Source organism: Trachurus trachurus (genome assembly GCF_905171665.1).
Source record: "Trachurus trachurus genome assembly, chromosome: 7".
Lineage (NCBI taxonomy): Eukaryota > Metazoa > Chordata > Actinopteri > Carangiformes > Carangidae > Trachurus > Trachurus trachurus.
Window position 1 is genome coordinate 23,747,997 of NC_139901.1, and position 15,562 is coordinate 23,763,558.

Consider the following 15,562-nt stretch of genomic DNA (forward strand, 5'->3'; position numbering starts at 1 on the left):
AATAAATGTGATATTAAAACCCACAGACTGTATGCATATAGCTTACAGATTTCATCAACTGAAGCCTAACCCTGCCTCTGTATTGAACTATGGAGTGGGAAGTTACAGTTTTTGAGGAGGAAATTAGTTCAAGTGGCTTATCATGTTTGAGGGAGATCTGTATTGAGTTAGCAGTCTGTCCAAACACACAAAAATGTGCACACAAATTACTAAATTGCAGAGGAAATGTCCCAAATGTGCCCCCTTTCTTTCAACAATGCACTTGGCTCTGAAAGCAAAACATTTTCAGATAAGTTGGAGACAAATTCACAAACAGATAATCCGTTTGTGTACATCCCCCTTTTAGCCTCAGGATAGACAGCCATGACTTATTGACAAAAAGCGATCAGCTCAGAAAGATGAAGATCTGAACATGTTTAGGTTGATGCTGCTGCAGCGGGCAGACCGGTGACTGTGACTTGATCACAGCATGCAGATGAAAGGCAGTGGTTTGTGCAGATTTGTACCCTTGATGTGACATGGCTATTACAAAATGGACAGTTTATACCAGCTTTTAAAAGCTTAATAGGACGAAGGCTCAAGGGGATTATCCAGCAGCTGCTGGAGGCCACAGAGATGGGCAAAAATTAACTTCTGCATGTGAGAGGACTGCACCAATCAGCTGTAAAGCAACCTCATACTACCTCATTCATTTTCACCTCGCCTGCTGTAAACTGGGAAATTAAAGCTAATTCCATGAAGTAATTTGTTTAATTTAAATCTATCTCTTCGCTGACACTGTTGCCTGCCTGCCTGTGTTTCTGTTTCTGTCTGTCTGACAGACCGTACTCAGCAGGGGGGAACATGGAAATGTCATGTTTTCTGCCAAAAAAAAAAGATTGAATTCAAATGCTATATTTTCAGTAAAAACAGGCATGAGGGCAGAATACTGAGTTAAAGGTGGGAGTTTGCATTGTCTCCAGCAGGGGCAATATCATACAGTGAATTATGTTGTCACTGAAAACACCATGACCAATAATGTAATCTGTTGTTTGTTTTGAGTGGTAATGAATTTGATACAGTACAGTTGCTGTTATTGGACTCTTTTTGCGTTTTGAGTCACATGGTTTGAGGAATAATAATGTTGGTCTTTCTCTCTGTCTGTCGGTTGATCCAGAGTGAAAGATCATCATCAGGTGAAAATTGTAATTTTTCCAATATGTTGTTCTATGTCCAAACACTGACAGGACAATTGTAGATTATTGTAAACAGGACCTCAATGGCACTCAATTCTCCCATCAACAGAGCTGAGGCCAGGAAATACAAACCTCAAATTTGATGAAAAAGTCAAAACCCTTCAATGCAGCATCCAGTCTATAATTATTCTGATTTGTTTTTTATTCTAATCCTGCACAAAGATTTTCACAATTAAAAGTTAAGTGAGGATGCTTTCAAAATGCCATATCATCTGTTATAGGTCTCCAAGTTCTTCTCAACTCTTGACTGTGTGTTTGGATTTGCTGTAATTCAGCATAGGCTGCTAGAAGAAAATTGTATGCTATTTACAGACTGATCACAGCTAATGACAAACTTACAAGGATGAATGGCATTATAGGCCGCTGATATGCTATCTGACACGTAGAAGTGGGGATCAGTCATAGTCCTGACTCTGTGCTTTTAATTTGGAGTAATGCTGTGCCTGACACACAGAGCTGTGTGAACACTTTGAAAGACATTGAATCACTTCAACGTTTTGAATCACTTTGCAGTTGATCTCTGAACTATAGGTTATTAGCGTACAGACAATAACTACAGCGACTTTTAAAATCTAAGTGGTTCTTAGATTCTTAGATGTCAGCTACCTCTTGACCTACATGCACAAAGTCTTGACGTTACCAACACATCCCAAAATGAACAAAATAAAAACAAGACACAGGATAAATATCTGGTGGAAATCTGAGTCATCCCCAGCATTTCCAGATGTGAAGCTTTTGAATGTTGAACAAAACAATGTTGTTGCCTCTGAAATCAATTTACACTTCTACTGCTCCAACACATTAAGCATGTTTGCCAAAGAGAATTAGTGCTGGAAATTGGCATTCCCTGCAGCATGAGACCATGGAGTTCCTGCTAGTTTTCAAGATATCATAGGCTGGATGAGGTTAGGCGAAGCAATGTGTGACATCTATAAAAGTATGTATACCTCATACCATCGGCAGGTAATTTATAAAGTAAAGCCTGTGCACAATCAAATATATTTGGCTTTGCCTCAACAAAACAAAAGCAGCAATTATGTAAATTGATGTAGCACATTTGCACACATAGGCTATAATCTGATTACGCCATATGTTTGGCCAATTATTGTTTCTCCCACATGGTGAGGAAGGATGACTGTCAACCATGTAATGATGAGCTTAAAGGGATATTCCGGCGTAACACACTGTGACACCGAGTTAGACCCCCCCCCCCAAATCATAGCCACAAATAATAGAACAGCACCAAACTTAATCAACAGTACAAACAGGGTCCCAGCACATAACACGAGGCATCAAACATCTGTTAGCTTTGCCTGTTTCTATTGAAAAGCATAGACTGTAAAAAGAAAAGAGACGAAAACAACTCAGCCGTGTTGTCCCTTCTGTGATGTCTGCTTGCCATGGTTACAGGTAGTCAGCTGGTGTGGAGCCGAGTGAAGTAGAGTCCCACAGCTCAAGGATGAAAATGTGTGATTATTACTCCATATAATGCAGCCAAAGTTCCTATGTGTCTTGCCTATCAGTTTATAAAAGTTATTATCGAGTGTTCACAGGGAAATGAACGGAATTGGGCATTTTTACTTTAGATAATTTTTGCGGGAGAGAATCACGTAAACAAGCGCGAGATTAGACGCGACGTGACGTCACACGCGAGATCAGGACGATGTTCGTTGCCGGAAGAGACTGAAGCAGACAGTTTGGTTTGAGAACAACGACGGTTTCATTTCAATGGGCGCCCCTATCAGTTTGAGACCGAGTTTACCGAACACGAGCTGAAGGAAATGGAGGAGAAAAGTGAAAGAGGGAGAGCTGAGGGTGGAGTCTATGTGCTGGACCTGGGGGAATCAAGTGGTCGGTGTGGTCACCGCCTTCCAGTGGCCGCTGAAACCAGATGTTTGTGCTGCCCGTCGGACTCCGACGTGTTTTGTCAGTGCGGGCTGCTGGACTCGGAAAGTTGCTGCATAACGTAACTGGAGGAGAGTGGGTGAGTTGTTTTCGTTACCTGTAACCATGGCATTAACAAGCAGACATCACAGAAGGGACAACACGGCTGAGTTGTTTTCGTCTCTTTTCAATAGAAACAGGCAAAGCTAACAGATGTTTGATGCCTCGTATTATGTGTTGGGACCCTGTTTGTACTGTTGATGAAGTTTGGTGCTGTTCTGAGCATTATTTGTGGCTATGAGTGGCTTTTTGATCGCGGTTTGCTGTTTGCTATGGTGTGGTCATTGCTAAAGTTGCTACAACAAGAGAAGCTAGAGGTTAGCAGACTCTCTAGGGGGGTCTGTCACGGTGCGTTGCCATGGGTTAAACACCTGACTATCAGAATTGAGTGTTTTGTTTAGTGACACTAAAGGATTGTCTGATTTTGTTAGGGAGGCAGGCTTCAGTCTTTGTATGCTTATTTAGCATAATGTACATGACAGTAGAATTTATATTTTCATTTAAAGCAGATATCAGTGGAATGTTTTTGTTAATATAAGTCCTAAATAGTCCTATTTTCCGTCAGCAATCACTTACATGAAGTATTTCAGCCTAAACACGAGTCTCTCCGTCACTCTGCTCTGCTGTAACCCGAGGAGAAAATTTTCCTTGTGGGATACAAGTGTTATCCAATGAGGAGAGAGAACGGCATGAAGGGCTGTGTGTGCAGCCAAGGGATGCGCGTGAATGTGGTGACGTAGCACGAGGACCAATTGATGCCTGACAAGGGCGGGGGCTGCTAACTCATGGTGCGTTCAAAGAAACTCGTACTTTGTGTTTTTCCTTCCTGTGAAGTCATACCAGTTCGATCTGGTACGAGTTCACGGGTCGGAAGTTACGAGTGGCCGTTATAGGGAACTTTCACAGACAACAGGATGGTAAAAACACGAGCTACGGGTTACCTGGAACGCTACCAAGTCGTAGTTGTGACTTGAAGCTGTAACTTACGGTTTCAAAAGCCTGCCTTGAACGCAGCATTAGCCGAAACGGCCGTGAAGCTGATATCTGCTTTAACTCTTAAAAATCTATATGTGGGTGAATTTGCTATTAAAAGCCACTGCTAGTTGAATTTGCTTTTCTGTAAAGACTGATACACAATAAGTGCAAGGAGCATTGTCGTTGCATGCACTTGCAGAGCACAGGCAGTGGAGAAAAAGTGAGCTGATTGCCGCTGAGTAAATCTTTGGCATTTTATCACTTGTTTGGTGCTCCTGTAAATGTGTTGGGGCCAGCACCATTGGGCAGGTGACAGGTCTGTCTGTAGTATCATTGTTTAGAAAGATGTTACAACAGATCAATCAGATGCTGCGCCACATTAGCATTCATGTTTTTTTGTCCTTTGTCCTTTGGCCACCTAGCTTATACACTCATTATTTTAATATGATTTTGTATTTAATATTTCTTTCATATTCCGACCCCTCATAGAAATATAATTTGTTTCTTTGGTAGTTAAATGGCCCCACTATCATCACAAGCTAACTACTTGCTGAGTCTATCTGCCATCTAATGCTGAGCAGGCAGTCTATGATAGCTTTTTTTCCTCAACCCCAAATACGGCTGCTCTGAGATCAACAATAACACTGTTAAATCATTTTCACATTGAGTTTTACCCAGAACTGTATGCACTAAATAACCTGATTAAAACAAAAATCAGTCCTTGGCTACCTGAAAGGATTGTAGACACAACACCGTCACATGGCAGTAATAAAATACTACTGTGTACATCTACTGTGTAAGATTTTATAAACAAGATTATAAAGACATATTTGCACTATAGTCAGGAATTTGTGCACATACAATCACAGACACAGTCACATCTGAAGTTGGGAGAAAGACAGTTTGCATTGCTCCTAGCATGCCATTTATAACTGAGTGAAACAGACCCGAGGGCAGAATCGTGCATAAGATTAATATTCAGGTCAGTAACAATATATCTATTGTTTTGGACAAAAATATACAGTCACAGGGACAGTAACATTAGGAACATCCTTCCTCCCCCCATCCTCAACAGTATACATCCAAAGAAAGAAAGTAAAACAAACAAATAAAGGTAAAATAAAACACAAAATCGATAGTGGTCCTGTTTATTTATAAGAGGATGCCAGCTTCCACAAGCGCCGCCAATCAAATTTACTCATTAATTTCAGTCTGATCACTTTACAGGAACTGCATAAAAGTTTCCAATATCTCTGTGAACTTATTTAGTTTCCCTTTGGCAACATAAGGTAATTTCTCCAGTGTCAAGCATGACGCCATTTCCCATAACCACATTCCCCGTGTAGGGCCATTAGGGCTGCCACAAACGATTATTTTGATAGTCGACTAGTCACCGACTATTTTTTTTCGTTTAGTCGACTAATCGGATCATACGTAAATTGAATGTAAAACATACAGCTTATCACACCAGCATGCAGATGCTCTTATATACCATCATTAGCTTTCAGCTTGAAGCGTTTAAGGTAACTAAAACACCGGTGCCGCTTGATGACGGACGAGAGGTAGAGAGAGAAAAGAGAGAGAACACCTGTAGCCTACTAACTCACCTTGAGTGAGTGAGTGCGTGTGTGTGTGTGGTGGGCGGCGGCGGGTGCGTGTGTGGAAGGTGCTGCAGCAGTTTTGAGAGAAAAACAAAGTTAAAAAAAACGACGCATCGACTATTAAATTAGTTGTCGACGATTTTAATAGTCGACGTAGTCGTGACTAGTCGACTAATCGTGGCAGCCCTAAGGGCCATCCATACATCCATACTACCTCAATGCAATCACTGTCCTAGCCTGAAGCAAGGATAGATCAATCATGGGTGCAGTGTTAGCTACAGCCTGGTGCAAAGTGATCAGGACAAATACCTAATATACAGAGCTTTGCCTCACCATATTAGTCATACTAGCCTACAATCATGTAGGTTACATCTTTCCAAAATGACTGGATTTTTTTGGCATTCTTATTCATTTGGAGTTATTAACCTTATATCCAGAGAATTTCCTAAAATATTCTATTATACTAACTAGTGTTGGTATAGATGATGCCAGATTGGACAAATAAATAATAATATCATCCTCAAATAGTGAAATTATATGCTCTGTTTTTTCTATTTCAACCCCTAGGATTCTTGAATGTTGCCGGATGGCCAGGGCTAATGTCTCAATAGCAAACAAAAACAAGAAAGAGCATTTTCAAAAGGAAGATGTGTGTGAATGCTGAAAGCCATTGCAGAAGCCAAGCTGAATTAGCAGAAGAAATTGACAAAGTGAGCAAGTAGCGATGTGACATGCAACAGTGATGACTGAGGCAGAAATCAAACCCATGACCTCATGATCAGTAAACCTTTGCACTGCCACTGAGCTACAGAAAACCTAGATCATCTAGAAAATAAGCTAGAGGTAGAAGTAGAGGACTTCTGTATGAGGTGTGAGTCTTTTTTTAAACAAAGTATAGTGGACATAACAGCAAGTTACAAACTGGAGCCTCTGAAAAAGTGTGAAATTTGTCAGAAATCTTCATGTGCATTGAAGATCTTTGCCTCGACTGTGGCACAGGAAGTAGAGCAAGTCATTCCCTAACCAGAAGGCTGGCTGTTTGATTCCCGTCCTCCTCCTCCGCTGACTGGTCGATTCAGTGTCCTGGCTTAGGCAACACACTGAACCTGAAATTTCCCTCCAATGTATCCTTGGATGTGCGAATGAACAGTGTAGAGCGCTTTGAGTGGTCCGAGTAACTAGAAAAGTCCATTACCATCTCAATAACTCAATTTATAAAAACTTGAGAACTTTTTTCTACAGTTTAAAAGTTGAATGGAGTCTGTAGCTTAAACAATGTAGAAGTAGTTGAAGTTAGAGTTTTTAGAGTTTGAAGCCTGTTCCAATTCATTTCCTATGGAACAAAAAAATCAGAACAGGTTTAATATCTGAAAAAGTGTAAAGAATCAAAAAGTTGAATAATAGCAATAATGTCCCAATAAAGTTTTCTGCTAAGGAGGCAGATAGGAGAACTGTATTGTCTTTTCTTTCTTCTTTTAGTTAAGTCTTATGTTTGTTGTTTTAGACATTACTTACCCAGAGGCCTGACCTTACCACAATTAAATTAAAACATTTCTGTTTGACTGCGAATTGTGGCATGGGACATGGGGGTAGGGGAAGTAACTCTTTCATGTTGTGCTTTCATGTTTCCCCAAGGCCAGGCACAACAGGTACATTCATCCCACCCAAGATTTTGAACACAATTTTCTCTCATTAGGTGGTTGCTTGTTTGCGTTGCTTTGCTTAGCTTAGCTTATCCTTCACTCATCCCATACATCTAATGCTACTGTGTTTGTTGATAACTTTGGCTTGTTTTGGCTGTTCTGCTTTCACAGACAGGGCGTCTCTACTAGAGAGACATGTCTTAGTTAGAGCAGCTGCTGTCTCATGACTTTTGTGTTAACATTAGCTTGCCCTTGTTGGCAGAGATAATGAAGTTTGTCCCTGCTACTGGGCATGGAGAGGCTCAGACAACTGCAAACCAGACTGCAACAGGGTTACCAGCCCTGTTGGAAGTGCCATTGGCCTGTATTCCTCCTCTGCCTCTGACAACATGGTTTAGTTACAGTATGTATTCTAGCAGGCTCCATCATCTGCAATGTTAGAGTAGCACTGGCACGATCCACCACTAGTACCAGTTACAATAATGCAGTTATCTATGTCAGCAAAACAGAGCTGTGCCTCCAAAAGTGCTCCTTAAAAATAAGATAAAAATCCCCCCCCCCCCCAAAAAAGACTGCTACATATGACACGACAGCTACACAAACACAGGCACATTTACTTCACCTCATGGTTGTTTGCTCCCGGACAAGCCCCCAACTGTTATGCCCCAGATTTGTTAGCCCTAAGGGGCATAACAAAGAACCACCAATGACCCCCAAACACCCACACAAAGACACTAAATAAAAACAGGAAATAGTTTAATCCATAATGTGATGGTGACACGAACAAAGCAGGACATAAACTAAAACAAACAAACAAGAGATTATAGTGACGTATAGCGGGGTGTGTTTGTATCGTAGTGCCGCCGAGAAGAGAGCTGGGACACCGGGTTGGAGGTGCTGATTTTGCAAGGTTGGATTTCGGTCAATAGACGCTAGGTGGAAGGCTGAACCACAGTGCCCATATCATTACAGATGTACTTTTGGGCAAATAAACTATGACAATATTCAGCTACATAAACAATACTTGTAAGCATAGGAGAAATTGAATGAAATGCATGAACAGCAAATCACAATTATTCTTTAAGTATTAACTCAAATGTGTTTTAGCAGTGACTCATTATCTCATTGTAATCAATTCCTTCAGTAGTAAGATTGGACAGTAAAAGTTAAGTAAAATGCTCCAAAGTGATATTATGTTTCCTCCACAGACCGAGTGATGTGATTAGACCGCTGTGAACAGGCTGTGTGTGTGTGTGTGTTTGAGTCTGTGTGAAGAAGAGGGGGGCTGGATGGTGGTCTGATGAGGAAGGAAGGATTAGACCACAGTAGTTTATAATCTCCAGTCAAAGAAGACTGGGTGGAGAAGATGTAGTTCTGCTTCTAGATCTCGTTGTGTCAACATCTGCAGTGTCATCATAGTCTTAGTGAAACTTTCAAAGCCTCAGTGAGTGAGCACCGGCAAAAACACAACAGCTCTATATCTGTGGTGGTCCCTGGTTTAAGACTGTCCTTACCAGTCGGTCATTGATCATTTTTCCAACAGCTGCTTAAAAATGACCATTGTTAGCAAAGGCAGATCTAGCATGATGTTGTTACACTGTCATAAACCATCTCAGAAGAAGGTCAGAGTGGACCCACATTGTAATGATAAACGCCTAGAAATTGAAGATGCTTCATAATTAAAGGTAGTATGATCAACATCTCAAGACTAACAATGGCTCAAATGATTATGTGCAGGCCTAATGCGATGGGAAGGGATTCGTCATAGTGACATATGCTACCCCCTTCAGCCAAACAAAACCAAAAAAAGGGGTTTTCACACCTGTAAATTCATTCATTTTTTATCCCCCTAAACGTTCCATTTGGGCAGGTTTGAAAACAGTAATTACACTCTATTGTGGACTTAAAGCAGACCTTTTCAAAGAGCTGGTCTCGGTGTGGTCTCAAACAAACTCTGTAGTGTAGCAGTCTAATGTGGGTAAATTCAACCGAGACAGTATTCACAACCTTTTTAACAATCCCACTTTTCTTCTGAATAAGCTTCCTTTCCCTCCACAAGTTACAACCAATTTGTTTACACTTGAAACTGATCAATCTGATCCTGCCAACCCCTCAACACCTGACACTAATAATGCATGGCAGATCAGGAAGCACTCATGAACCAAATGTTTCATCACATGATTGACATCAACTAAAATGAATAAAAAGTTAAAACCAAAATGTCAAAAGCGGGTGAGACACAGAAGCTTTAGTTATTATGTGAGACCTGATTTAAGGCCTTCCTTAAGACGTCACATATTAATATTAGAGCATGCAATGACAATGTGGTTGCATCACCTGTATTGAAAGTGTTAATCTGATGTACAGAGGAAATGTGATGTAGTTGTAATTTGAAATGAAATGGATAACATACATACATTAGACACATTGAATTGGATCAATCCATAACATAAATGGGCACAAGATGTCGAGACCTTCTTAATCCAACTTCACCAGTCTGACCTTCTCACTCTATATGGATTAAAGTCAGTGTCTGACACACTCCTCATTCAGTGTTCAGTAATTGAAGAGCCAGGACAACACGTCAGAGGATTACTGACAATCACTGACATGGTTTATCTGCTCTGAGCCAGTTTATTAAAGCTGTACATCAGCAGAGGATACATCAGTGAAATTACCAGGAAACAGAAATATTAAAATCCTTTATATGACAAGAGGGCAGCTTTACATAATGCTCCTTTGCAATGAGATAATACCTGATGTACAATTACACGACTGCTCGTGTCCACTACAACTCAGCCATAGACACAAAAGATGAATGAACATTGTGTAGAATTGTTTACTATGAAATCACACTAATTCACATAGCCTACTATACTGAAAGACTCACACAATTGAAAACATTGTGCACACGACTAAAAATGATATTCTCATTCATGACTGAAAAGGAGATTAGTGAAATCTTTTACATTTAATATTGAAACACTCACATACACAACCTATAAATAAAAGGTTTCATTCGTATTTACGAGATTTTCACTTGTTCAGTACTTTTTCAGTTGTGTATGAGAAGGATTGTGTGTAAAAGCTTTCATGTGTGTGAAATTAGTGTAGTATATGAATAAGTGCCAGACAGAAGCACAGTTCACAGCATTCTAGCACAAGGGGGGAACTGGAGGAAAAGTCAGGGGATCACTACAGTTAAGTAAGTTTGATAGTTTGGGTACCATGAAGCAAAGCCATGAACAAGCCTGAAGAGGATAGTAGTCCAGTAGTGCCCATTCAAACATGTCAACAGTCAAACATGAGAAACAAGAGTGTAGCTATACATAAAAAAAAATAAAGCAATGTATGATTTGGTACCTTACTGTTATTATTTGGGGTAATTAATCAACTCGCGACCCCTGAGATTTGACCCTTACTTGGCCTTGACCCCTCAGGTTGCTCTCTGTATGTTCTTGAGATTAATCACTTCCAACAGGATTGTTTTAACTTAATTGCCTTTCAGACAGAGGAGTAACTGCTGCTCTCCCTCCCTCAGGTGAAAGATAAATTCCACTGCGAGAAATATTACAACATGATGGATGCTGATTTGCTGCCTGACACAAAGCAAGCAGATAAATGGTATCATAATAGTTGTTTTTCTCACTTTTGACAGAAACAAAGAGCTTCTCTTCTCGTGTTTCATTTGGTTATCTTTATTTATTATACCTGCAATACTGTCAAATGTGTGTATTAACCTGATATTCTCAGCTTTTGTTAATTCACATCCATTTTCCTATTCCGTCAGCTTTAGAAGAGACGGTAGTTGAATTTACTACTAGACAGAACTAGGCAAGCTTCTCCCTCTGTTTTCAATTTTCATCCTATGCATAACCTAACATTACTGACTGACTGTAGCCCTCAGCAAAAGTGATAAAAGCTTAGTTAATTTGTCAAACTATTCCTTTAAAGGTATTCAGATAGGAATGCACCTCCCGCCCTTTCTGACACAACTGGCCCGCTAAAATGGATTTAATCTGCTTGCCAGATGTTGTTAGCTCATCCACTGGTGTTTGAATCTGAATCAATTTGCCTGATTGCCCATACGTTAATGCACTGCCTACTGTCCGGATTTCACTGGGAAAGAATGGCCGACTAACACATTAAAAAAGGAGGATGAATTAAGCACCCCTCTTCTCCTAATGCAGATTCTTTGTCAGCGCCGCTATCACTGATGAAGGTTATTTAGGGGCAAAATGTCACCTGATAAAACACAAGCGCAACATTACAATTAACAACAAGAACAGAAGCAATGGCATCAGGATGATGACTGTATTGTAATAAACAGTGGGATGACTTATCAGACACTGTTCATCTTTGCCAGTTCTGAAGTGTTGCTTAACTTTTTTTATTTGGTTACCTGAACGTAACTTTTAACATGTATATTTAGCGCATGTAGATTTATTTATTTCATACCTTCTCCAGTTTTATGATAAAATCCTCAATGCCAATAATTTAACATTGATATAAGCTTTGTTTATCACCTGGACCAGCTGCTCCAGATACATTTTTCAACCTCACAATCACTCATTTTGAACCTATTGATTAAAACAGCAAGCAACCACTGAGGATCCCTTGCCCTGAAAACCAAAAGGAATATTATAAGATTGGATTTTTATCCAGATACCAGATTGATCAATCAACTAACATACCAATGTTCTCTGTGCTGTGTGTGTGTTCATATTGTGCTCACACTTTAACGCTTGGACATACACCCAAAATGCCATGTTCTTATTCACCCTGTGGTGTGATGCAGCTCAAATCCTGACCTTTTGCTTCTAGCAATCATACTGTGCATCAGGGGCATAGAGGAGATCTGAAAAGGATCAAGATGTAGGCTCGGTAGCTCATGCACATTAATGATGACAGTCTTGTCCACGTTGGAAGTGATTAATGTGCGCTTGTTTTTCTGTACATACTACCACAACTCAAAGTGTTTTTACTTAACAAGCATAACTAGGCTACTGCAGATCACATATGTCACCATGGAGATGTTCATCATTTTTTCCCCCATCCATCCATCTACCAAGCCACTGATCAGCACAACAACATTAATATCTGATTCATCAACTCTACTCTAACAGCCTATTTTGACTCAAACCACTTCAGCCAACCAACACTAAATCAACACAAAGGTATCAGTGTGTCTGTTAGCATACAACAATTAGCCATCAAGAAAATCACAACAACTCATGAAATGTTATTCATAGAGTGAATGAGTGGCGGTACCTGATCACACATCTTCACCTTCATCTAGCTATACAAAAATCAGTCATCAGTGAAAATAAAATATGCTGCCAGGGCCACACACAAGTCACAGTAGCCGCACTTTTTCCAACATAGGCTACTGTATGTGAGCTGACAATTGCGGGTCTTATGCTGCGTTTGAGACAACTCGCAACTTGGAATCTCCCAGTTGAAAACTCAGAGTTCCGACTTCAAACCGTTCGGGATGCACCACGCCAGAATAACCAAAAACATGGCGGACCAGGATTGCATTCAAAGTGCTTCACATAGGTATAGAAACAATAGAAACTGCACAAAAACTATTTTAAAAAGAACATTTTTATATATTTTGGCATTTAAATGCATTTTAATTGATGTTTTGCCGTTGACGGTGTGGTTCTACACCGGTGCAAATTGTTGTGTGACGTCAGATAACTGATTCTCGGAGTCGGGGTAGATTTTTTTCTCTGACTTCACCAAGTGGGAGCTCCAACTTGAGCTGGCGTTCGATTGCACTTTTTCAAGTAGGAGGTCGGAAAGATCCGAGTTCCAACTTGTCTTGAACGCAGTATTATTACTTGATTATTGATTTAAAATCTCTTATCATGCTCCATTAACAGAGAAACCGTTAAGTTCAACCGCCAGTGCTTGCGCTCATTAGCTAGAGCTGTTGATAATATTACTTTAGCCCAACTTCCTGCCTCCACCGTTTTCTCTTGAGGGTTTCGCCTTCAGGCTAACGCTAGCTTGCCGCCAAACACGGCTAGCGCTCAATGAACTTGAAGCACGGTGAGTAGACAAAAACATAGGCTACTAATTTCGTCAGTTAAAGGTAAAGGTACTTTATTTGTCACATATACAGCTAGTACAGTGAAATTCTTTCTCTGCATTTAACCCATCCCTGAGGAGCAACAAACCCAACCTGTTCCTTTCCTGGTCGTTCCTGGTATTATGTTGCTAAACGTCCGTTAGCTCAAGAAAACTCGCTTAGGCTATTTGTCGCTTCTTGCTAGAGATTGTGAAAAAAAAGACACAACTGGAAAAACAAACAAAAAAAATGACACAAAATTACGCCATGACAGGAAGCGAGTGTGTTGCTCATTGGTCAGATTGAGATTTCCGAGCAAGCTTTACCTTGTTTTATGAAAGTAGCCTAACCAAATTAAATGAGAGTTGGGTTTAATATTCTGAAGGAAAAATAACGTTTTGGGAAATTTCAATAACAATGGTAAAACTGTAACTCAAAACTGTAAACATGATGAGTCTTGTCAGTTGATAGCCTACAATTTAAGATACAACTTTTCTATGACTGTCCTCCAGTGACAGAAAAGTTTTTGCCTTGCAATTTCACATTCCTTTGCTGCACATGTGGATTTCCAAATTGATCCTATTCAGTGATGTGTTAGCAAAATAATATCTACTTAATCTGCTTACAGCGCTGGTGGATTTGAGAGTTTACCCTGTTGAATGTGAAAAAAGTAACAACAACTCACACTCAGACTGTACACACACACACACACACACACACACACACACACACACACACACACACACACACACACACACACACACACACACACACACACACACGGACCATTATGAAAGGCAGAATTTGCCTGAGGGTGAGATGTTCTTGATGGGAGAGACTTGAATGAGTCTGAAATGATGCTCTGCAGGGCTGCACTCAGTCCTCTGGAAACCTTTTTTCGTAGAGTGCTGAAAGTGTTTGACACAGACATAAATCTATGAACCTCTGGCAGATCAGAACACTTACTTCATTCATGCATCCCTTCACTAAGAGAGGTCATTTTTGATAATTAAGAAAAATAAGAAAAAACATCAGAGCTGGTCATACAGAGGCTGAAATATTCAACCCCAGGAACACATCATCCACCTGCTGTTTCCATTCTCAAGTGCAGCATCATTTTACATGTAACCAACCTTTAAGTAAAACTCCAAAAATTAATCCTAAACTGTTAGTGTTTGCTGGTCCAAGAACTTCCTCTGTCCACCACTGTTTTTTTTTTTCAGTTAGTTCAAACCAGTCTTTTCTCCACATCCCTGAAATTACATAATCTGGTTTCCCTAACTTTCCCTAACTCACATACGTGTTCACACATTTAGCACCCATGCTGACAACTCATCTAGACACATTGACGCACCCACGTTCCCACACTGCCACGCACACTGACACACACTCCTCTCTAATCAGTCCACAGCATGTTTCGTCACTCACCCTGGCTGTTGGGCCCCCCCTCTCCCTCCTCGCAGTCCGTCATATTGTTCAGCATCCACTCTCCTCCTCAGGCTGTGCACACCAAGCACGGCTCTTGAGCTTGTTGCTGAGGGGGAAAAAAAAAAAAAAAAGGTGGGCTGGAGTGAACGACAAGATGTCCTTAACTTCTGCTTCTGTTCTTTCCTCTTCTCTTTGGTAGCTCAGTTTAAAACAGAAGCAGTGGAGGAAAGAAAAGCTGTCAGCATCCTCTCTCTTTTACTTGTTGTGTCTGTGCCGTGATTCCCTCTGTCTCTCTTCAGGAGGAGGATGGAGAGACTAAGAGCGGCTGCAGGGGGAGAGTTGATGATGGTGCTCGGTGTCACTCACATGCACGCTCCCGGTCTCTGTGTGCCACTCGCCCCCCAGTCAGTTTAAGCCCGATGACTACATTCATCATGTATTCAGAAGGTATTATCCCTCTCTTCCTCCCACCCTCCCTCTTTCTCTCCCTCACGCATGTTCATCATCATCCATCTCATCATGAGAGAGGGATGGATGGAGAGGGATTGAGAGACAGAGGGGATGCACATCAGATGACAAAGTAGTGCCTCCTGAGATTAAGCATCTCCTTTGATGTTCTTTTCAGATGGAAGACGAGATTCCATTTCATTACTGTGTAGT

General features: G+C 40.7%; 1 protein-coding gene across 1 annotated transcript in view; it reads right to left on the reverse strand.

Moving 5' to 3' along the window:
* LOC310989061 (solute carrier family 12 member 5-like) overlaps positions 1–14,957 on the reverse strand; it is a gene marked incomplete at its 5' end in the record, with an annotated part of 39,547 nt that extends 24,590 nt beyond the window's left edge. Inside the window, one exon of the mRNA XM_083975946.1 lies at positions 14,903–14,957. Within this exon, the coding sequence (XP_083832072.1) occupies positions 14,903–14,957 (55 nt within the window). The remainder of the gene's footprint in view (positions 1–14,902) is intronic.
* Positions 14,958–15,562: the final 605 nt, after the last annotated feature.